General features: G+C 38.5%; 1 protein-coding gene across 2 annotated transcripts; it reads right to left on the bottom strand.

Moving 5' to 3' along the window:
* Positions 1-1,839: 1,839 nt before the first annotated feature.
* Positions 1,840-25,248, bottom strand: lrrc17 (leucine rich repeat containing 17). 2 transcript variants are annotated; one of them, XM_058772165.1, is made up of 4 exons: positions 25,212-25,248; positions 7,034-7,882; positions 4,124-4,279; positions 1,840-2,466 (listed from the first exon to the last, which is right to left on the bottom strand). In XM_058772165.1, exons 2-4 carry the CDS (start codon positions 7,776-7,778, stop codon positions 2,048-2,050), a joined length of 1,320 nt encoding a protein of 439 aa, XP_058628148.1. In that variant the 5' UTR covers positions 7,779-7,882; positions 25,212-25,248; the 3' UTR covers positions 1,840-2,047. The 2 variants fall into 2 exon arrangements, with proteins under 2 accessions (XP_058628148.1, XP_058628147.1); XM_058772164.1 differs by lacking the exon at positions 25,212-25,248 and adding an exon at positions 11,096-11,335.
* Between the last annotated feature and the right edge of the window lie 10 nt (positions 25,249-25,258).

The following is a 25,258-nucleotide window of genomic DNA, read 5'->3' as shown; positions in this document are numbered from 1 at the left end:
ATTTTCTTATTTTATATCATAAAAATTAACAACAGTAAGCTGTATAATATGGTGGCCGAGAGATCTCAACGCGCTGCAAATAGAAAAAACACCTACAAATTAAGAAAACATCTTCATCAGTTTGACAGCAGGTGGTGCAAATGCTCACAACACAACCAAATAATAAAAATGCACTGCAAATAGAAAAAAAAAAACATATGCAAATTAAGAAAACACTGTCAAACTGACATGCTGTCAAACTGATGAAGATGTTTTCTTGATTTGCTGGTGCTTTTTCTATTTGCATGTGTTTTCTGAAGTTGCAGCGCGTTGAGCTTTCTCGGCCACCGTAGGTAGGGGTATAATGTAAAGGTGCTCTATATTTGGGAATACCACACATGAAATGTTACTATTATCTGACAGATATCATTGAAATCACACATATGCGCCAACAATAGTCCATTACACTAGCTGCCTGCTCTTTTTAGCCAATCAGAAGCCTCTATGCTTGCCAATCTTATTGCACTTCGGGGTCTTTGTTTTGAATTTACATTTTTGCCCACTCTTTCCTCATATTAGCAAGCTATGTGACATAAGTTGTCCCAAAAGACATTCTATATACACTATGCACTTAAACTGTGCACTATGAATTCTACCATCCAGTACATGAATTTTAGGTGATTATGAAGGTTATTTTATCATCCGCTATGTAAGGAAAGCTAAAACTGTTTATAGCGTCTTTAACATTATAACCTATCTTCACTCTTTTTAAGTCTTAAGGTGTGAGTTGGCCTTTGCAGTACTGATGTTTCCCATCATTGTGTGAATCAGCTTTCCATTTCCCAGTAAGCCTCTGTGGAAAAAGTAACATTCACTGATCTCATTTTCTGCTTTGCATTGTGGGTCACAGTATGATGGTAGGCATTCACTCCCACAGAGAGCTTAACCAGCGCCTCAGTTTTCACTTACTCAGGGCATTTATCACTCAAACTTCTCATCAGCTCTCCAAGTAGAGGAACTCCACCTATGTTACAGTGATCCAGTTAGTATTTGAATCTGCTGTCTTTTTTATAACTCTCAAAAGATTAAAATAAATAAACCAAGACATATGTGGACAGTAGTGGAAGAGCAACACTTCTCCATGTTTAAGGCAACAGAAGAGGAGGATGGGAAGCTAAGCAGAATCACGCCACTCAGATTTAATGCTGAAAACATCTGTGCTGCTGAAAACAATCATTAATTAAAAGGATGAAGACATCCATTTATTTACTTTGATTCCCTGCCATGTTTTCAGTCAAATGCATGCATGGAGTCCCCATATGGCCCTTCACCTGAACTGCAAAAAAGTTTTCCCCAGATTTTTCACTCATTGCATTCTCTCAAAGCAGTGACATAAACTGCAGATCCGTAATCTTCTCGCATCTGTTTCTTTTCAGACAGAATGGAGATAAAAATGTGGCTCTGGAGAAAAACTGTGGTATACGCTTGCCCTTCCCCCTCAGAAGAAATGCCTTTCTAATGTTTCAGTCACTTATGGCCAATGTTCTCTAGACATACATCACAGGACTGACTTCATGTAGATATACACGTACGTCTCTGTTTTATAGACTTTACAGTTTCTTTTTGTGCTATATCTTGTTGGAGATTTGAACATGTGGGCTTTACATTGTGTGTTACACTAATGTGGGTGCCTTGCATGGAAAAGGGAATTGTTCTTATGCTTACATGTGCAAGTATTTGATAGTTTTTATGTGTTGTTGTGTTTTGAAATGTGTCTGAATAAAAAAATTCACAACACGGGGCACTATATTTCGCCTCTTCAAATTTGGTTAATGGACAAACATAAGACTCATCACTGAATTAAAAAAACAAATCAGTCAGTTATTTTATTTATCAGGATTCAATTCACAAATTTACTCATTAGAAATACTAAAAAAAATACGTAAACATCAACTGCTTGATTTCTGATTGGACTGAATCATCTCTCACACAGTCAGAATATTGTTGGGAAAATGATTTGTTCATGACAAAAAAAAAAAAAGTTCCCAACAGCATCACAGTTTCCATCTCAAGTCAGACGGATGATCTCAAATTTCTTAGGCCCTCTGTAAGGTATGGGCCCCAATTCCTCTTCATCTATCTCAGCTGTGAGCTCCTGAGCTGTGATGCCTGCCGGGTCAGTGCCAGGCACCTGGCCCAGCTGCTTGTCTATAGGACAGTCTGCGTTGTACGTCTTGACGTAGTTTTCCACCGGCCAACCACGAAACTCTTCTGGTTCACTGCACACCAGACCTGTGTGGGACACACCGGGGTGGTGCTTCAGCCAATAGATCAAGTAATGAATGTTGTAATCACAAATCCAGGGGTTGTCCTCCAGAGACAGTCTTTTCAGGAAGTACAGGTCCTCCAAAACGCCATATTGAAAATAGCGCAGGCTGTTGTTGGACAGGTCCAATTCTCCCAAGTGCAGCAGGCCTGTAAAGGAAGCTACAGAAAACAGAAAAAAAGCAGTAAATAGATGAACAGTCTCTTCAGATTTCATTTTTAAAACCTATAAATAATACTTAAAATTCAGGTTATTTCATTAAGACTAAAATAAAAAAAGTACAAATGAAGCCATATTGAATGCATTATTAAATGTGAATTTTTGGTTATGCATTATTATATATAAAATAGATTCATGTGATTTTATGCATTTGATTTTATTATTTACACACTGTTGATATGAAAAAACAGAACACTCCTTTAATTAGAGGATAGGATTGAATGAATTACACCTCTTTTGCATTGAAGTGAGCTCAGTCTGCCAACTAGCTGTGTTCTCACTGTGATCTCTGAAGTGACTGATGAACTAAACAGAAGCTAGACTGCAGTTCCTGAGCCTGTCGTGTGACTGAATCAGTGTTATCATCTCTCTAGGGAACCATTAGATGACACACCCTGCTGCTCTGTTCATTAGAGCGCAACTGACTATGATTAAGTGCATTCTTTAGGCAATTTAGAAAGGCTTAGATGTCTTATAATTATAGCAGCATCAGCAAGTACTTTTTTCATGTATTGCTCTCTATGCTGAGAGAAAAAGACAAATGTGAGTTATTTGTATAAACTTCTGAGGAAGTGCTTTTGGGGTAGACTTAATTGTAAAAACTGAAGGCAGGGGAATACAGTGGTCAGTTGATTAAATATATGGCATTTCTAATGACTTTAAGGAAACTTGAATTGGATTCGCTTTAAACCAAAGAGTTGACTGTATAGTGTCTGACAGACTCTGGAAATAAAATTATAGAAAGTCAAAGAGATTCAACCCTTACATCCCAACATTGAAGTTATTGTTTGGCTTTAAAATGGAGATTTTCAACCTTTACAGTTCGGGGAGCCCAAGTGTATAAAAAGCTACACTGTCTTGGTAACCCTTTATAATAGACATCATTAAGATCATTTGCAAACGTTCATTCAAATGATCTCCACAGATCCTACTTGTTGACAACACTGGCTTGAACAGACTATTACACACAAGACCTTTTGTGTTTCATGGAAGAAAGATTACAGGATTCCCAAAGCTGCTAAATGTGTCTGCTCAGCAAGAAATGGCCTACAGATTTTTTACAAGCAATTCTATTCTGTGAACCCCCTGCTCAGTTTGCTCTAATTGGTAAAGGCTTGAAAATTAACATGCTGAGGTTTATTGCTTTCTCCACAATAACAACTCTTGATAGCTATGCTGCATAGTTGAGGCACACTTTGATTTCTCACGTTCTTTATTCCCTAAAAACTCATAATTTACTGAAATTCTTTCACCCACCCAGTCTTTTGATAAATGATTGTCACACACAGTATAAGCGCTTCAGTTTAATGTGGAGGCCAGAGTCGATTCCTTCACCACTATTCATGCACAAACAGAATGTGGCCTGTTTTCTAAATGCAATGGAAAGGAAAATGAATGGTTTCTAGTTAACCTTTCATGAATTCCCCAACTGTTGTCTTTTCATTCAGTGCCTGACAAGATGCTTTAAAGCTTTAATGTCAGACTTCTTTTCTCTTGAGACTCCTTCCTTGTCACATATTGTGCCAAACATCTGTTTCCTGCACTTTGTACAACAATCAAATAAGTATATGTCTTGAGGACAGGATACCATTGGCTTACCTGTGTCGATGCTTTCCAGACTGTTTCCACTCAGGTTCAAAAGCTTTAGGTCTTTAACGTTTACAAACTCCTTTGGCCTCAGCTGCTTGATGTTGTTTCTGGATAAATCCAGTCTCACAATATCCAACGGGATGTCAGCCGGCACTGTTTTAAGGTCTACAGAAGAGAGAGTTGAATTACTGTAATTATGAAGGCCTATTGGAAAAGGTAACTTCATAATTAGCACAATTACACGTTTGATTGACATGTGCATTCGGCAATGAACGTTACTTCGTTTCGAGTTATTTTGATTCCCAATGGTATATTGCGTAATTGACAGTGTGCTTGCAAAGCACTTTGAAGGGCTTTCTGTATTTCCAAATGATTTCCAGCAGGCTAACCATACATGGAAACATCTGCCATGACAATTGTTGGAAGTTCTGTACAGTTGGTTCCTCGTTGGTGGTCTGCTAAAGTCATTTTCTCAGACACTTACTGATAATGGCTTTCAAACTAACTAGTATCTGTATATGAATCTTAAATTATACGCAAAGCATGATCGTTGTGAAGAAGCTCTCTGTTTATTTTGGAAACTTCTGGGTACTCGAAAGCTCAACGCAACACTTTGGATGGCTCCAGCAAACCGTGCCTGGCTATATTTATTTATATCATCACAGAGAGAGCTATTAAAATCATACACATGGCACACGTTTGGTGGTAGCTCTCGAAACTCTGCGAGACATCACTGTCTCTGTGATATTCGGAAATGTTACCGTGGGACTTGTCTGCTTGACATGTGCAAAAGCTATGCGGCATGCAGAACTGATACAGCTGCACTTCCTGCTTTGACCTGCCAGAGCACCTGTTTTAAACCCTGGAGTGCCTTCAATGAGAGATCTTGCTCAGATTTTACATTCTGCTTTTGTTCTGCCACCTATATAAACACAGATTTGATCCACAGTTACTACTAGAGTTGATATGACACTGTTTTACAGTGTCTCTGGGATCTAGAGATTTCTGAATTGTACCCAAAGAAATGAACGTGTCGTAATTCTTGTAACTAATTCAGGGAAAAGCCTTCCCAGAAGCTGAGATCACAAATTCTTGGCTTTTAGTCTCCTGCTCTTGCCATAAGATTCCTACATGTGCTTTCTGCTATTAATGCTGACAAAGAAATAGCCATTTATCCCTTAGGTCCCCAGAACGGATGATGTAACGGGACAAAAGTGTGACTTTTTTTGTTCGAGGGAGTGATCCAGGATGCCTCACTCAGCTCCAGACTGCTGACTCACTATTTCTGACAAGCGGAGAAGTCCAAATCCGACTTCATTTATTTCACTTCATTTGACTGTTTTCTATCACACACGTTTTGCTTGCCTCATCTAACCCTGAAGATTTCGTCTTTGGCCTGGCAGTGTCTCTCATCTTGTTATAGATGTCAGAGCACATTTTGCTAGTTTTTCATAATAATGAACCCCGCTTTACAAGATGGAGAACTCAAAATTCATGTGTAGAAACTGAGGGCTCCAGAGAAGAGAAAAAATCTTGCAACAACAAAGAGCTCTTTCATAGTTAAATGCAGAATTATATCCGTCTTCCTTGAGTGAAATTTAAATGACACTTTCTTTGTCATATCTCACAGCCATCTCTTCATCAGAAAAAAAACCTCTCTTGTCCTAGGTCCTTCCCTGAAACACTACAAGACATGCATAAGACACAGACCAGCACTGTCCTCGTATTCCCATGGAGATTTGCATGTATAGCCGTAGTAATGTGGTATTTCCTATGCTTTTGGAAGAGAGTTTTTTTTAGGGGACCGATTCACAAAGGGACCAATTTTTATATGAATTTTGCCTTTGTTTTGCAGACAGCCTTTTGAAATATAACACTGAGATTCAAGCTTCAGAAAAGTTATGGTGTCTTGATAACAGTCAGAATATGGCATTAATGTGTCTCTAGAGAAAAGTCTCCAGATGTTGAAGCTGGAAAGATACTCATTCCCTTTCCGCTAGTTCCCTGCATCTTATATTTCATGTTTCCAGACATTTGTTCCACTCTGCTGTGAATTAGAGTAACTTACCACATGCTGAGTCAGCAGAATATCTATCTATCTATCTATCTATCTATCTATCTATGAACTGAAACAAAGTTGTCATTTTTTATTCCAATTATTCCTCAAAATTTGTTTTTTTTTACAAATTTTTCCTCAGCATATGAATGCAGGAATTGTTTTTTAAATGCTATAGATGAAAAGCTGCTTTACACAATTAAAAGGGAGTGTCTAAGGATTTGAGGAAAGCATTATTCATTGTGTCAGTGTTTATTGTGGAATAAACTACACTTTGCCCTAACTGGTACTGCAGAGAAACCACTTCAACATTTCAATTTGTTAAAAAGAAACCACACATTTTCAAACTAACCCTGTTCATCTTTCTGTCAGATTTAATTGCTTAATTGCATTTCATTTGGCAGCCTCCTTCACAAATCTTTCCACATTCATGTTTCATACAACAACTATGTAAATGATTGAAAAATAATTATGGATAATTCAATAAATTGAAGTTTGTTCTTTCTTTCTTTAAGTTTTTATTTGTTTAGTGGGAATGCTAATCACAGAATAGAGCACCTCGTGAAATCTCTTTCAGCCAACAGAATCAGTTTAGTGGACCGAATTTTTCATGATACCACTGTTGAGGTCACACAGTCGGTCAAACATTGCTCAAGCTTTCTTGGTAACCCCTTGTTACAGGACACAACATAAACAGAAAATACTGTGTGCACCTTTACAGTGACCATTGGTTTGCCAAGTCAATTGTGAATCACTGGATTTTCCCAAACAGGGTAATGTGTTTGTTTCTATCCAACCACAACTTGATTTCATTCCCATTTCTCCCAAATGTCCCTCAAAATAGTGAGCAATAGCTTTCTCACCTCTGTTCCTGCAGTCCAGACGGGGCACAGGGTGAACGTAGGTGTGGCATAGAGAGGTTGCATCAGGCTTTTTTTGTGAAGCCGGTAGGGGCTGATTGTCTGGATGCGGGATCAATACATTTTCCTGCTGAGGGGAACACAGCAGCTCTGCATCCAGCTTCTTCAGTTGCCTCCCCCAGAATTCCCTGGGCTCAGTACAGTGTGCGTAATTCCCGATGTTACGGTTACTGGGCACTTGTATGAACCTGACCAGGCTTTCCAGCTGGCAGTCACACCTCCAGGGATTGTCATGGAGTCGCAAGTACTTGAGTTGCGGCATTGGGATCAGCATGCCTTCGCTCGCCACCTGCAGACGGTTGTGCTGCAGCAGTAAAGTGGTGAGTCTGCTCAGGCCGTTGAACGCTCCCTCCTCTATGCGGGAGATTTCATTCTGCTGGAGATCCAGACTCTTCAGGTTTCGGAAGTGACTGAAGGTGTTGTCTCGTAGCACCTGGATCCGGTTCCGTGCTAGCAGCAGGTGGTGAATGTCCTCCGGCCAGCCCAAAAGTACGGCTTTCAGATGGCGCTCTTGGCAGTCAAAGAACTTTTCCCCATTGACTGTACTTTCCTTGCAGTCTGCAGCAAACCGCTTGGTGGTACTTGACCTTTCTCGACTCCGCATTCGGCGTCCCTTTCCACCCTTTCGTGCCTCAGTTGCCCAGACCACCAGGCACAGCAGCAGCAGCAGACCGCAGAGCAGCCGCATGGCAAACAGCAGCAGCTGGGCTAACCAGTCAAGTAGAGTCTCAGCGTAACTTCGATAAACCGAGAGCTTGCTTTAGTCAGAGTGAGGAGGCACAGCTGCAGTCCCTGAGAAAAGCAAACAAAATGTAAATAACTGCATTGCCAAGAGCTGCATTCCGAACAGAGAGAGGACATACACACAAATGAAAAGAACCTTTGTCTTATGGTTAATTCAAAACAAGTAAAACCTTGTAGGACAGCACTTGTTTTTAAAGGAATGTTGAAGGTTTAATGCAAGTTAAGCATTATCCACAACATATAATTTTGTGTTCCCTTCTATGAAAATGTATAGTTTTGTCATCCAAAGGGTTTAAATGCCAAAATGTAAGGCTTATATTTTTGCTAAAGCACTTACATCAATGCTGCACAGACATTGACAGAAAGGAAGTTTGGAGCATTTGTACACACATATGTGTGCCGGTTCTATTACAGCATCCCTTAAATCCTCACCTGTGACAAACATTAACCAGGAAATTATTTTATCTTTAGATATGGTGAATTGACTTTGATTGGTTGACAGATGTTACATGGTGTGATTTTTTTTCAGCACTGCTTTCCAGTCGTTCCAGGTTTGTTGACCTATCATCACTATCACTTTGCCACATTCTTTCCAAGTTAGTAACAGTAGGTCATTAAAAGTAGATTTACACATCTTGAAATAAACACACTATATAGACAAGTACGTTTGGTAACTGTGATACAGTTTAGTATAAGCATTGAATTCTTGAAATCCACTTTGTGTCATGGCTGCATTAACCTTTGTTGTGCATTAATGTTCAACAATTTAATAGTCCATCATAAATTGTTCCTTACTTGGAATAGGAAAACTTCTTAAAGTTTCATTACCTTATGTCAAAGTGCAGCATAATGTTCTAACTATAATTAAAAATGATCTAATATTTGGATGACCGCTTTCCCTAGTGATTGCATAAAAACAGAATGAATTACAACTTTATTTCTGGCATAATCCCTTTTATGAGCCCACACCCTGCTAAGTCAATATTTGGCTTGTGGGGAGACATGCTGCATTTGTACTATTTAATAACAATTACAAATAAGAGCTCATTTTCTACATATTTTTCTCTCAGTTTGCTCATGCATCAATGTAATAACCCATAGACTTGGCCTGAGTCACCGTGCTGTGTGCTATTGCAGGGACATATATAAGCTATTTGTTGATTGACGTCTTCAAAAATGTAAAGACTGTCTCTCTAGCACACTCAAAACATAGTGCTGTTTGTTTGAGTAGTCCGGCGTAGTCCGTTGAGTTATGTGAATTAAGATGACTAGGAATGCTGACAGATTTTCACATACTATAACTCTCTTCTATGAGACAACATATTCAAAGCACGCTTTTTAATTGGCTAACAGGAAAAACAAGAGCGAACTGGAAGGGCAGTGCTAAAAACGCTCTAACTTGAACAGGGATTCTGTACTGTACTTATTCTGTCTCCAGCCTGAGTCTGCTGAACATCTGCCCAAAAATTGTTGTGTAACTTGCCATTGAAGCATTTACAGCACTAGCACTCATTGGTCGTCCTGCACTAGCAGATATCAGTGAAATTCAGCAATGGATTTTGGGCTTCAGGGCTTGCCTCTCAAGACACTACTGACAGGTCTTGGCAAGACTTGTACCTCTAACAGGCAACACTCTTCCAGTCTATATAGTTGCGTTGCTGTGCAGCTATTTTCACAGATGTATCATGCAATTAAATTGTATTAGCAGGAACAGTTCCATGTCCTCTCTTTCCAGTGATAAAACGGCATGACTGTGACATCATGTGAACGTGGTGTGTGATAATCACTTAGTCCTTTATTTTTTAAACTTTTTCCTGCTTTTTCTTCACAGTGCACTTGTTGAACTTGTTGTTATGGCAATGGAAAAGGTTCTATAACTTTTAGTACATATGCCCCAGGACATATGCAATGCATTCCTGTACAGATCAGTGAAGTAACATGCATTTAAACCTTAGTGATCGGATGGACATCCAATCATATAGTACTCAAGCAAAACAGAAAACGCCACATGTGTTGTGATTGCGTTAACCAAAGAATTTCCTTTCGAATTTTCAGAAGTTAATATAAATGTTTCTAATTAAAACAGCTTTTGCTTGTTGAAATCTAGAATGTAATTTTGACATCTATAAAAAATTGATTTGAGATCACAAGAACAATTTTGTACTGTTAAAACAATTAAGTTGAAAACTTTTTGTCGATATCTGGATAGAAATGTTATATTGAAATCACACACACACACTAACTATGATAATCCCAGGTATAAAGGGAGTCTGTGAGCTCTGCTGATGGAGCGGACATTAACAGGAAACAGTCAGCACTTCAGGTGAATGAACCAGCATAACGCAATCCTTGTGCGAGACCCTGATGGCTGCCATAGACTTGGTTTACTACAATAATAGAAAGAAAGAAGAACCAATGGAAAACTTCAATGGGAAATGGAGCAGAACGCAGGCACTGTTCACTGTCCAACATGAGAGGGGGAGTGTGTATTTTCTTTTCAACTTTTTTATATTCCATGCCACCCAAATTCCAGGTCACCCAGCATGTCCAAAAGAATGCTCCTGATTATTTCAGGTCCAGAGATAAAGACCTGAAATAAGTTGGAGACCTTGAGAAGAATTTACCCCCCTCCCACACCGTAGACCCTAGTTATCAGCACAATGTGTGTGCAAGAGAACACGCTTACATGGCCAGCAGCGCTTAATTAAAACCATTTGAACTTCCTGCTTGAGGAGGAAAAGACAGTTTTTTTTTTACTTCTATCAGAGTGTTTTCCTTTTAACTCAACCCTAAAAAAATCAAGTGGTATAATTATTAAACTTCTCCTTTTAAGTGAAAATCCTTCTCGGCACATATATTTAAGCAGAGGAACCTTTGGACTCACATAGGCATCAGTCATTATTTTCCTGTCCAGGCTTTTTTTTTTTTTTTAAAGAATACCACAAACATGCATTTCAGAATATTCATTCAGTCTTTCTCCTCACGTTTTTGCTACTTTCCTGAACCAGCATGCGGAGTGGGACAATGTATCTTGAGCAGAGACACAATTGCTAAACAAAGTTTTCACACAAACTGACTCCAGTCAATGCTCAAATCCCTGCCAAAATTAATATTGCAGGAAGCATGCAATCCCTCTGTTACGAAACTGCAGTCGAGTCAAGAGTGCATGACTTACTGTACGTCCATCTGCACTGGCACTGCAATAAAGATTTCCCCACACACATGCAAACATGCACACCCATAATATAAGTCCTCAGGTACCTGTGCACAGGGAAATGCATCCAAAATCTCATCCAATCTGGATATGTCCTGTTAGCTGATCTTTAGGTTCTGTCATGAGCTTTGTGCTGCGCTGGATGCCTGAACTCAGCGGTCTGACTGTATGTGTGTGTGTGTATATGCATGAGCATATGTGTGTGTGAGGCTCAGTGCAGCCCCCAAGCTTGTGCCTGGTTTTAAATTACACGTTGCGTCTCTGTGCAGGCGAGCAGACCCACATGTCCCTGTTACAACTGTACCGCCTCCAGGCTTCCAGTACTTTGTGAGGCTCTTCATCAGTCTGATGTCAAAGAGACTCTGGATGAGGCAACCCCATTCAAACAATGTGGAAAGTATTTCTGGACTTGTTTTAAAGGGGTAGTTCACCCAAAAATGAAACGTGTGACATGACATCTGGCATAACTTCATTCATGAGGGAACTTTTTTTGTAAATAATTTGAGTCATTTTCAATGAATCAGTTTGTCCAGTTCATAAAAATATTCACAAATCAAATCTATACGGTTCTTGAGTTCACTAGAGTTCGAACTCAAGCAATATTAAAGGGGTCATCAGGTGCCCTTTTTGCACAACTTGATATGATTCTTTAGGGTCTTAATTAAAAGTCTATAACATACTTTGGTTAAGATTTCTCAACAGTAGTGTAAAAAACACCTTTTTAAACCTGTCAAAATCAGCTCTGTTTTTAGCAAGCTATTATAGTCCATGTTGCTTTAAATGCTAATGAGCTCTGCTGACCCCGCCCCTCTCCACTGTGGAGTGACGAGCAGACTGTAAACTTCAGCCATGAAACTTCATGTGAGGCTGGATCACAAATGATTCACGTGAACATAGACGCATTTAGGCAGATCGGGGATCGGCGCATTCACTTCAAAGCGAAAGTAACGTTAATCCTCTGCGTCTTCAGCGGCTCAGATGTCGGGAGTAAATGATGACTGCTTTATTCATTATTACATCCAACAACAAAACACCTCAATCGCTTAATCGGAAACATCTTGTCTTCCCCTGCACCGGAGTCGACGCAATGGCTGTTTATCGGACTGTTTACAGCTCACTCAGTTCACTCAGGGCGGGTCTAAGTTAAGACGGCTTGTCAATCAACTGTCGTGGGAGTGGTCTGTACAGAACTATGTCATTCTGACAGGAATCTCAGAACAGCCTGATTTGAGAAAGGGGATTTTAAAATAGGGATTAAAAAAAAAACACTGGGTGGATTTTTATCATTATAGGATGGATGTGTACACACACTTCCAACACACATTTATGTTCAAACAACTTGAAAAGTGAATTTTGCAACCGATGACCCCTTTAAAAATGTCTCCTCTCAAGGTAAGAAAGTACATCGCACAGGTTTGGAACAACATAAGAGTGCATAAATGATAACAGGATTTCAGTGTTTGAGTGAAACAGAAATGTTGGCACATCTGTCTATCATCTTGAGCAAACATGAAACAAACATGAAACAAATAAAACTGAATGGCATCTTTGTAAATGAAATGATGATTGAAGCACTAGGAGAGTTGCTTGCTTTTATCTCTGGCATGTTCTTGGGACTGTTTTTTTCTACATGTTTGTTAATATCACCTCATAAATGAACAGCACTTTACTGGGCCCCTGCGTAAAAACACGACCTGCCCTGCAGGGAGGACTTTGATGTGTCTTTTCCCAGAAGACATTTGCATTTGTCTTTCACTGAACTAAATAAGGACAGTTCCTGTATTTTTGTGTTGTTTTGTAGTTAAAATGTTCAAAAAGAACAACCCTAGAACAACTGGTTTGTACTGGTCGATGTAATCTTAAAAAGCATATGGAAATTTTTAGTCAGTCTGATTTTTCTATACAGGACTTATTTTCTTGAGCTAAAAATTACTATGTGAGTGCAATCTCTAAACTTATCTTTTCTCTACTCTTTTTCTTCTTTTTTTTTACAGTCTGGACCATTCCAAAAATCCATCCTGGATTAGGTTTAATAGCTAGAACGCATTGACCTTTGGGGGGTAGATTAAATTTCTCTTAGTAAAAATGACTGCCAAATCTTTTACTCTCAATCTGCCAGCAGTTTTAATTGTGGAGTATTCATTAAAATAAAATTCCTGTATCTTAAATAGTACAGCATGTCACTAACATTGCCAAGGCCAAGATTCCCAGGGAGTACATGAACTGATGTAAAATGTAAATGTAAAATGCCAATACGGATTATGAATCTTTATTTTCACAGTAGCATTGCAATGTAGGGTTATCAAGCCACCAGGTACTGGGGAAAAAAAGTTGTGTTTTGTGCCCAAAACCAACCTTGTTACCATTAAATAGGCCTACTAAAACCTTTCAGTTACCATTACATTTTCAATCTGACTTATGTTTATGATTTTTGTCACCAGATGTGGTTTTGACATAAATAGATGTATGATCATCCAGATTTTGACTTGTTATTGAGGGAGCAGCTGTGTATTATTTGTATTGTGTAGTTCAATGGCTGGAGGACAATGACAAATGTTCGTGCAAAAATTTGAAAAGATACGATCAAAATGTTTTATCAAAACCAAGTTGTATTTTTGCAGTTAGCCTGTATGTTTCTCAGAGACAGAGAAAAAAACTCACATCCTTTTCTGGCGTTTATCCACGAGCCGATTGGAACTGCATTGTGTTGCTGCTGTTGGCATGGATACAGTGCTTCCATAGGGATATGATTAATTTGTATAGTCTGTATATAGTCATCTGCGGTTATTAAAATATACTGAATTCTGGAAAATTCCATGGTAGACAGTGCAAGAGCATATTTATGGTAATGGATAATTTACTGTATTGTTATAATTACTAATGTGTAAAAAAGCCCTGTGGGTTTAAACTATGGCTGCTTCCCACCTGGAATGAAAAATGGATTCCTGATTTCACTGCGTTTCATTGCACAAGACATGATGTAATCAAACATGCACTCCCAGGAATAGGAACATTTTGGCATGAAGATAAATTCGGATATCCTCCTCAAATCCTGTTCCTGAACAGGCTTAGACATTGCCAGTACAGAATGCAATACAGAATCACTACACAATACATTTTTGACCAAAAGATGTATTGTTGTGCATTACTCAAGTTTGCATATTCACATGTTGCGTTTCGTGTATTTGAGGCAGAAGTGTCTGGCCTCGAAAGGTGATGACAGATAGTTTTATCTGCCTCCAGTTAGAAAAATGTCAGTCAGATTCACTAACATAAGAGCTTAACTTTTGGCTACAGCTTTCTGGACGGACAGGAACCATAATTGTTACCAGGCGAGTTTGCATTGCGCTATCCTAAACTTGTGAAATTAAAAAAAAATTAAAAATCAGGTCAACATTTGTTTTATATTGGTAAATTAGACAGAAAAATGAATGCTTGCTGCTCTTTCAAGCTTCTCTTTTCTTCAAGCACTTGATTAAAAAAACAACTATGTTTAAAAATAATTAATGCACTTTCAATGACTTAATTTATGGTTGGATCATGTGAGGTACTGCAAACAATAACACATTCTTTTAATTCATTTAGAGAGAAATCCTTCATGACTATTTATCTTCCAGTCCAGACAAAACAGTTTAACCTGAACTTAAAATGTAAAGTACTGGTTCTTCCAGTGATTGAAATGATGCAGCTGCTGTGAAGGGCATTACGCAGGCAGAATGGACTTTGGCATAGATTTCAATGTGTCTCCATATGCATTACACACTATCTACCATGAACAAAAGGTCCATATCCAAAAGCAATGTCAGAGCTCTGTATGTGTGTGTGAGTGTTTGAGAGAGAAAGAGTGAACGAGTGGATTTATAAGGTTTGCTGATATTATGCAGAACAACCTTTGTTCGAATTTGGTTGGCAACTCTAGCCGACTGGCAACAGATCTACTGTACCTGTTTCCAGAGCCGTTTCTCAGCAGTATTCGTGCCAACTTGCTTTTAACTTCCAAATTCAAGGTTGCTGTTACAAAGCATTTCTGTTGAGAGGTTGATCCGTAAGATGATTTTTGAATAATCACACCTTTATGTAGATGCAGATGTCATTCATACGTAATGGCAAAGCAGGAAAGCTTAGTTTATTAGATCAAAGCTTAATTTTAATTTTCCATCAGTTCTTACTGAACATTACTGTATTTATGCAGCTGTCGTGGATCATATCTCAGCAACTTGTAATAAGGCTCCCAGTTCAGCTGTGTATATGTATCACCAAGCTTCACTTGTCACGTATTTCATTTTTTTCTTCTTAAGAGTGAATGGAGTAAATGTGTTTTTCTTTCCTAAAGTAAAGGTCATACGTCATGTGGACATCTAGCCTTGCTGAAATTTAAAACAAAGATTTTGTTGGTATTATAGTTCATAGTTAGCAGATCTGTTCTGTTTAGGAGATGGATTTAAGGTGACATTTTTAATCATTGCTTTGGCTTTAAAAAAATACCCCAACAAAGAAATTTCTGCAATCATTTACTCAGCATCTCGTTCCAACATGCTTTCTTCTGTAAATTCAAGTATTTACAAATAAAAGGTACTGGAGATTTTCACAAAAGTGTCATAGCTCCGCTTCGCACACTCATGAGAATTTATTAGATAAAAAGTGATGCCTGGCTCATGGACAAATCGTTATTTTGAGTTGGATCTTTTCAAGGAATAAGTTGATATGAATGATTGAACGATTGATTCATGAATCAGAAAGACCTGGTTCTTGAGTTTGACTTAAAACAGGCTCATCAGGTAATAGCGTACTGTTGGATGATTTGGTCTGTTCACTCAAAAAATTATCTTGTGACTTAAGACATTATATTTTTTCTTTTTGTTTTTTGTAGAAGAAAGAAAGTGAAGCCTTTTTGATGCTTGATAGCATCATTATCCATTTAATTGTAATTGCGTGTAAAATGCCATGGAGATGAGTAAATGATGACAGATTTATTTTCTTAGCAATACCAGGCTTTCATATTTGATCAGCAGGAGCAGCGTAAGCAGGTCCAGTTCACCAAGACTGAACTACTAACTTGTCATATCCATTATGCTACTTGAACTTTATTGCTAGAGTTGTCATGACTGACCTATTCCTTTGAGCTTCACAAATTTTTCAGTCATCCAGAAACATTCTTAATAGATCACAGCATAAAGGGACCAGATCTTCTTGTCTTTCATCTCTCACTCCAGAGCATGTGTCTACAAGTCTGTATGGATAAATTCTGCATGGCTTTTTAGAGATGGAAAATATCCAAGGACAACAGCATCAACAAAGAAGCTCAAAACAACCTCTTCCCGATATTTGTGTCAGAGCAAACTTGAACCTACACCTGAATGTGGAATTAAGAGTTGTCATTACCTAGATCCTAAAGATGTTCTCACTTCCTTGTCCCAACATGCTACACAAGTTTGTGACTGTAGGAAGTAATTGGGACCTGCATCATGGCAACATGTGCTAATTGTTGGACAAATCTGTTCCTCGTTACAGCCTTTTAAAACAAGGCCCAGCAGACCACAGCTGTAACACCCAGCATGGAGTTTTTATTTGTCATAGATTCCGAACACAGCTGTGATGAAAGACCTCAAGTAGATCATCCCATTTAAAACCAAACCAGGTCGGCTTCTTTCTGAACCCAAATGAGTTCAAGAGAAATCAAAGCATGGGGCTTATCAGGAACAAACGCTTGCAAAAAGTAATATTGATTATCTCTTGATGATTACCACTTGCAAATGGATATATGGTTGACCTGAGGTGCTCAAAAAGTCAATTTTAGCTGACCGGCTTTGTTTTGATGAGGAACATCTTGGCTCTGCTGGTCCACCAGCTAGACAAACACCAAAACCAGCCTGGAGCATCTTAGAAGTTCATCTCAGAAGCTAAATGGAAACATGCTGTAAAGTGATGTCTTTGACCTTTGCACTTATGTCTCATATTTTTTTTTTGCAACGTCTTGCACATGAGCAGCGTATTTGTAGAACGGTATGTCAGGTTAAAAGATGTTCAAATTTTTTTTTACATTTTACTGCCATGCTTTTTTGCATTTTGAAACTTAAAAGTTCTGTGTGGACGCCCCTTGATGGTCTGTTTTGCAAGGAAATGCAAGCAGATGAGGTTAATGAGCATTACTAGAAAGACTTATGCATCTGGGATAAACTCAAAGAACCTTTTTCTCAAATTCATCTTCCCTTCAGCGTAACTAAGATAAACCTTGTATGCACTTTATTTTTTGGATGGGAGTGGGAGGTCACAGTCAGTGGGGATAAGGACGTGTTTATTGTGGGAGCTAGGAGGACTTTTAACAACCAAACACACTCTTTTCCCTTCTTCACATGTCCAATCGATGCACTTTTGCTACAAATCACACTCGGTTCAATAATATCATTCAGTCTGCCAGAAAAAATGGATAACCTTCTGAAAAAAATAAAACCTCCATCTGATTCCTTCCACGTGCATGACGTCATCCCTACTGAAGATAAACAGCATAATGTCTCAGGAACCATTGCTTGATTTATTTTTAGAGGGTGATTTATGTAACTGCAAAGCTTCAGTATACACACTTTGTTTTCACAGATGTGTGGTCTCCACTCTCTCTCTGCTACCCTTAAACTTGTGCGTGACAGAGGTTTAATGGCAAGTCACTTTTTTTTTCTCATTCCAGGCAGATGAAACAAACTTCATCTGTACCACAAATCTAAGATCTTTGTACTACACTCTTAAGAAAAATGATTCTAAACAGTACCAGAAAAGGGTTCTTCGGCTTGTAACAATAGCAGAACCCTTTTTAGTGCTAAATGGAACCTTTTTTATAGGGTTCTATATAGAACCATGCTTTGAAAATGCTATATAGGACTTGATTGGTGTTAATAACCTTTTTAAAGATAGTTTTTTCATTAATATTAGTATGTTAATATTATTAATATTAGTATTATTTGTATACATTATTTATTAATATTGTTTTTTCCCCTTCTATCTGCCTGGTCTTATAATATCTTGAAGTATGTCTATTAGGGTTTTACATAAAATCAACAACAACATGTCAATTAGGTACTTTTTATGACATGAAATTGTAGCAAAAATGCAGCGTTCTAAGAACAATTAATAGCAGAATACATTAATGAATGACAATGGACAATGAATAAATGCTTAAAGAAATAAAACTAAATAGAACATAAAATAGTGTAGACCAAGCTCCAGTGAAATATCTTCACAGTCCTCTATGATGCCTCTAAGTTAATCGTTATCTGTATTTTGCTGTGATTGAATGGCAGTTTCTCTCTGCAGATGATGAGGTTGTAGGATGTGACGGCATCTGAAATGCACAATTGAGTTTAATGTGCCTCCTTTCATTTGTTTATGTGAAAACAATTGTTTATGAAGGCCAAAAGTAGCAAAATGGACCAAAAATTCAATATCTTTGAAGAGGAGAGTATCCTTACCTGAATAGAGCTGGTCACACTTACATGTTCTCTTAAACTAAAAAGAGAAAAGACATAATTTAAAGACATTTTAAGAAAGAAATTATTTACCTGTTGAGAGTGTGTTGACAGTCTGTGTAGTTGGATCACTGAACTCCAGAAAATCAGAAATGAGATGCTTTGACAGTTACAGATTTGAAAAACAAAAGGGCGGGAATAAAGAACCCTAAACTCTAACACAAAGAACCATTTCACCATGAAAGGGTTCTTCAGAATGCTATGATTCTAAAACCATTACTGCACGTAAAGAACTTTTAAAGAACCATCTTTTTTTTTTTTTAGAGTGTATTATTCTGTATTTTAAGATGACCACAATGAGGATTTTGTATTTAACAGTATTATTTCTGCACTATAAAATGGCGCCAAATGGAATTGGATTTTTCCAAACAGGCTACCCGTCCCCTGAGATGTCAAGCACCTCACCTTAAAATTAGGATTCAAATAAGAGCTGTTAAATCTGACAAGTATTGTATTGCATTCAATTGCAAGATATCCATGTAGCACATGATTAGCTTAACTTCTGTTCAATCAAGGTCAGTAATGAAGATGCTTTTAGTGGTAGATTTAGGTTTTTAGATGAACCTAACAGCTAACTGAACCATGCTAACCAGCCAAACCTGCATCTTGCATTGTAATACACCTCTGAAAGAGAAGCAGATCAAGGTGCCTGCTATCCATATGTTATTTTCTGTGTTATTTCTATTTTCAGAGCATGCTTATCATTTCTAAAGGAATTTGAATCATTTCAAAGTTCCGCTGTGGAAAAGCAAGTGGACCCACTTAGGCTCCAAATGGCTCACATCTGGCAGGGCCTCCCATCCCCATCAATTTGTCTAGTTTCGGGGGTACAGATGAGGGGGCATGGAATAAGACGCGCGTCTCTAACAAGAGCCCAATAGCCCTGGCTCACTGTTTTAAGTTCACACAAATGTCTGGAAGTGGAGAGAGACATCCTGCGAAGACATCTGCTGCCTACAAAGAAGCTACATGCATGCAAATACACGCATGGACATGTTGGAGAATACAAAGACTGCAATCCTGCTCGAGGTAGTCTTCATCTCAGGTGTCATATCTTGGTTGGAACCCTTCTCTGTGTTTGGGAACTAAATCTGGGGTGCACAGGAGACCTGACTTGCTTGTTGATAGACTTAACATGCTAATTTTGTTTACGCTCCCTTTTATGCATTCCCTCCTGATAGGATACATACTTGTTGTGTGATGTATGTATTCATGGGAAGAGACTCACAAACATCTGTAGAGCAGCTTTATGGTGGTGGAGCATGTCTGTGTTTATGTTTTAGCCAGTGAGTCTGTTATATAGCTGTGATGTGGCGCCAATGTTGTGGTTTCCCCATCTGTATTAAAATATAATTGAATGACTCACTCATAGCAGACAGTAAAGTACCACACTAAACTTTATAGGCTTTAACTGATACACTGTTATTGGACAACATTTGCACTTCCACACAAGGAACAGTGACAGTCAGGATGTGTTTGAGGATGTGTTAGAATATACATACAGATTTCTCATTGTCAAAGTAGACCTTGATTAGGGAAATGCTTTTTTACTAAAGTCTCATGCAATAATGTGTAAAGTGTTTTGTTCTGATACAAATGAAATACTGATTAATTGAGAGATGGATTGTTTTATGTTTTTTTAACTCTTATGACTTACGACTCTTCTGTGTAGTAGCAGTCAAGCAAAATTCTGTTTTGGAACTCCTGTAGTGACATATTCACGGTTCTAATAGAGAATTAAAGGTTATAGAATTGTATTGCGTGACTGAAATTGTGTGCTTAATATTAGCAGATATGAATGTATGCATACTCTGCTTTTAATTGTATGCTTGTGGGAGAGCTGAAGGAGAAACGAGGAAATACTGCACGAACTTGTTAGATGATCTCATTGCTGATCAATGTGGGAACGCTGCATGACTCAGGCTATTTGCCTTGGTAATGTCTTAACTTGGAGCACCTGTCGCTTCCTATGTTCAGCTGTACCCAACTATAAATCTCAAAAAATTTCTGGGAAACCTAGAAGGCTGAAATTGAAAGATATGAGAGATAAATAAAAGTAAGAGAGGGTGGGGTATGACTGGAGGCTTATTCCTTTGTCACCATGTTCATGGGGAGATTCAGCATTCAGCTGGATGAATAAAACTAACATCTGAGTTTTGCTGTCTAATGTAATAGTGTGACTGTACATGTGGACAGAAATATTGATTGCTGAATATGCAACTCAACAAACTTCTTTAAAGCTCATTATCGCAGTTCTGAATATTTAAAAGCAGATGTGCATTAAAGACATGGCCACATATTTTTTTGCATATTCTTTCCTTGTCCTTGCCACAATTCTGCAAAGCTTTAAACCACACTTCTCTCCAAAGAAAATCTATAAAATTGGTTTTATAGTTTCTTTTACCCTATCTTTTGAAGGCTCTGTGGTTTTTCCATTTAAAAGCGAGATATTGGCACAAATATGTCGACTGCATTCAACCGTGCACAATTGTAACATGGCTGTGAACAACTCTTAAAAACTAACCCTTGCTACTTGACAAAAAGCTGGTAGAGTTTTATAAACTCAATGCCCTTATTTTTCATTTTAAAAAAAAGTTTGTTTGTTTTTGTATGTACAAAAATGTATTAATCTAGAAAATCAATGACTATCATTTATTAACAAATGCACATGGAATGTGAGTCTAAATTCACAAGCATTCAGGCCTTTTTTTTTTTTTTTTTTTGCAGAATGGTCAATTTATCGGGTAGTGTGTTATGATTAAGAACTTACGTGGTTTCAGCTGGTTTCACTTGACCTATACTGTTTGACTTTAAATAGATGACCCATTGCGGTATACTGTAATTTTCTGTATAACAGCTGCCTGTCTGTCTATCTTTCTGTCTATCAGTGTTTTCATGAGTTGCACTTGATAGTAAACAGTTCTCCAGCCCAGTTATCTCTGCAAGCAATTATTTTACTAGAAATATTGATGATTTACAACTGTAAGGTTTATAAACATAACACTGGTATTCCAAGATTAATGAATGATTCCAGAATTTGTAAATGCTTAGAAACTTGGGGAGAGAGGCAACAAGTGAGACAAGATCATTTGAAAAATGAGAAGCATTTGTGAGATCAAAACCAATTAGATCCTCATATCCCTGCTGAAACCTTATCAAAGCCTGTCAAACAAAACAGCTGCATAACCCACACTGTGAACCCTACCAGAGCGTGATGAGGTCAGCTTCTCTAGGCCACATATTTACATGTTTAAAATGCATTAAAAGACGCACCCACGTGGTCACATTTTATTTTGTATACGTAACATGAATAAGTCAACACTAAAACAGTCCTGCCAGTGTAGAAAATAACATCAATCCACTGTATGTCAGTGAATACATCCCAACAACGGTTACAAAAACAGCAACATGAAAAAGGCAGCCATATAACCCCGTTTACCCTTAAAAAAACAGCACACTTGCAAAATTCAGTCAAAACATGCCAAAAGAGCAAAGAAGGGCAGTGTCCTCGCTTGGGCTCCAAACAGTTATCATAGTCAAACCAGAGATAAATGGCCTTGTTGTCCTTATATCCATCTCCTCCCACTGTGACTTCCTCCTTTGCTCCCACTTCTCTCATATTAGTGCCAATTCCTGCAGGATGGCTTCTCGTCTGAGCCTCATGTAATTCTTTCCCTTGCGTCTCGTCTCATCTCTGGCTTCTTTTTCAATGCAATCTGGAGTTGCAACATCTCATCAAGAGACATATTCATAGCAGTTTATCAGCTGTTTATTTAGAGATTTCTGCAAATACAAGTGCACTTAATACAGCGTGTCAAACATGCCAATTTTTCAACTCGTTTCTTGGAAGAAGGGGTCAAGGTTTATCCTTGCTTGTCCTGGGAGGTATCAAATTTGTCCATTTGACAATAGAATTTCAAAGCTTTCTTTTCCTGCTGTTCAACACAAGTCAGGCACAAGATCTCACAAAACCACTTTTACTTATAAAATGTATTGACTATCAGGGTTTACATAGTATTTTTAATGACTTAAACCATCCACTATACATCACCCTGCAGCTCTTGCCTGGTTTACCACGGAAGAGGTGCAACCTGGGAAACCACAGTTGCTGGATTGCATGTGGTTGATGTTTTGAATTTTTGTTTTGCAGACAATAGTTATTTCACTAGACAGCAGCGAAAATGAAAAATGACTGTTGCAATTTTGCTTGTTATCCACACAGTAAAGACTTTTTCAGGTCAGTAAAGCTGTGAAATATCAGTCAAACAATGACGTACAAGCATATACCAAAAAACCCCCCCAAAAAACGAGGTAGTTTGTTCAGTTTGACCATGTAGTACTGACCGTATCTGAGACAAAGTGTGGGAATAATGTGAAACACAGTAGTACGGCTTGGCTTGTTCCCAAGGTTTTCTTGTGTTCAGTGTCTGCAGGTGGCTCTACAGGAGACGGAGAGGACTCACTAACATTTGTGTGTGTGTCATATATTATGGAAAGATGCAACTTTTAAATTAATTGATATGACAGACAAATGTCCATCTCAGATGTCTGTTTGGCAGAACTAATCTATCATCTCTAAAAAATCTGAACTGAATATGATTTATACAGCATTGCAGCTGTTAATCTCGTAAAACTACATCCTCTAGAGCCTCCTCTGCACCTCCATGCAAGGATTGACTTTTCCTTTTTGATAGGGTTTATGCACCTACAGGACTTCAGCCAGCCAAGCAGATGGTGCACCCTCTGCCTTTTCTGCTTTTCTTGAATGACTGTTTCTGCAATCCTGGGATAATACTACACTCTCTGAATCTCTTCCCACAGCTCCTCTCCCACAGATGTCTGACCTTTGGGTCAGAGTTGGAGATTGTGAGTGGACATAAAGACTTGTGCAAAATTCTGCACAAATGAGTTCACCTGGCAAAACATGCTGACTGTCTCCAAATCTCAGAGCAGTGACCCAACACTGCTTCAACAGCCTGGCTGGCTGACCTGGAAAAGACATCAGGACAAGTTCTACATCACAGTCCTCCAGAACTAGCCTGCTCAACATTGAGACACAGTGACATTAATGACTTGTTTTTACTAGGAATGGGTTTTATTTTCAGTCTTAATTGGGCTTTAAAAACAGGATTTTGAGGTTGTGTCCTTATTTGGGGTGAAAACAGGCAGTTTTAATATGGCTGTGTTAGTTAACTTGGTCCTGTTCTGTCCTTTGGTTACAGTTTAGACATCATATCCCCAAACACAGTGGCTTCCCTTCCCCCCGTCTGGCTGTTTTTCTACAAGGTTTTACAAGGTTTTTGAGTTATATATTAGCTGACATTGTCTCTACACGTCTCCTGTGTTTACCGGGTGTCAGCTTTCTGATTGGACAGAATGTCCCTTCGGGCTCCAAGTCTTTCCAAAGTTATAATTTTGGCTAAAGGATAATCACAGAGTATTCTTCAAGTTGCACAAAGCTTTCATGAAAATCTTTCCATTCAGTTCCTCGGCTGAACTGCTCAAAACCTTAAAAGCAAAATTGTGCATTTCGAGAAATTACTCGTGGTATTAAAATTTGAAGGCTTGAGAGATTCACGTGCATAACTTACTGCAGTGATGTGGAATATCTGAATATTCGGATGGGTGGCATTTGTAAACGTTTGCACAGTTGTACATGTGAGCGAACTAAATTATAAACCAGAGCTGCCACCACATCTGAGGTGAGCAATGTTTGTTTCTGGATACTCTATAGATTTTACAGATGTCTGTTTGATGCAGTATTCTCATATTCTTAAGCAAGAAGGAAAAATCCAACAGGAAGTGACCGCTTTAGATGACTGTGGCTGGGATGAGAACGTCTGCTCTGTGGAATAGAAGCGCTGTGGTTTGAGGCCTTTCTCTCTGTATATCTATGTCAATTTTAGGCTGCTTTTTTCCTTTTTCTCCAAAGGGTTCCGGTCTATGGTCTCTGGCAGACAGACACTGGTAATTACTTCCATCTTCCGCCACAGAAGCAATGTCCAGCATGAAGCAAATACCCTATACATCCACCCACTCAGACTAAGCTTTTCTCCCTCTACGGAGAGTTTGTTCTTCACATTCATATTTATGAGTCTAAATTCTCATCCAACCTTTTGTGTCTAGTCTCCCCAGTGGCTTCTTGCAGACAGAGAGACCTTATACACTCATTTGGCCCACAAATTCCTAAAGAATTTCATACATGTGATATATTAGCCCTGGAGCATGAGAAATACAATCCAAGTTTACAGTTAAATTGATACCTGCAGCACAACATCACTAAGAAACTCTTTTGACAGGCTTGTGATTACATAATGCCTTGGGTTTTAAAGTGAGAATGGCCTCTTCTGAAGCATAGCAATAAACAAAAGGCTTCTGGGTACAAAAATGGGGCTCCATTGCCCCCTTCTGGATGGGTTCTAGTGATGGGAAGTTTGGATCATTTTACTGACTCGGACCTTTGAGTCTCGTTCAGCAAAATGAACGAATCTTTTTTCGAGTCATTTCGTTCATTTTAGCAAAATATAATTAAAATGTTACGTGCTACTTCCCTAACACATCTACTACTTATGCAAACGTTGATCACACTACAAACAATACAAACTATAATGCTATAAGAAACAGAAAAGATTAATTCATCGTTTACCTGGGCCTTGATTAGCTCACCTCACCTCAGGTTTTCAGTTTTCAGGT

This window comes from Onychostoma macrolepis, chromosome 04 (assembly GCF_012432095.1).
Source record: "Onychostoma macrolepis isolate SWU-2019 chromosome 04, ASM1243209v1, whole genome shotgun sequence".
NCBI lineage: Eukaryota > Metazoa > Chordata > Actinopteri > Cypriniformes > Cyprinidae > Onychostoma > Onychostoma macrolepis.
Note: the sequence above shows the minus strand (reverse complement) of the source record. Positions and strands in the feature narration are given on the sequence as shown.

Bases quoted from the DNA above. Each gene is read 5' to 3' on its own strand.
- lrrc17 (XM_058772165.1), bottom strand. From the start codon at position 7,778: ATGCGGCTGCTCTGCGGTCTGCTGCTGCTGCTGTGCCTGGTGGTCTGG. The intron at 4,280-7,033 runs GTGAGAAAGCTA...TCTCTTCTGTAG, and splicing joins TCTGGACTGCAGGAACAGAG to ACCTTAAAACAGTGCCGGCT. The intron at 2,467-4,123 runs GTAAGCCAATGG...TGTTTTCTGTAG, and splicing joins TCTGGAAAGCATCGACACAG to CTTCCTTTACAGGCCTGCTG.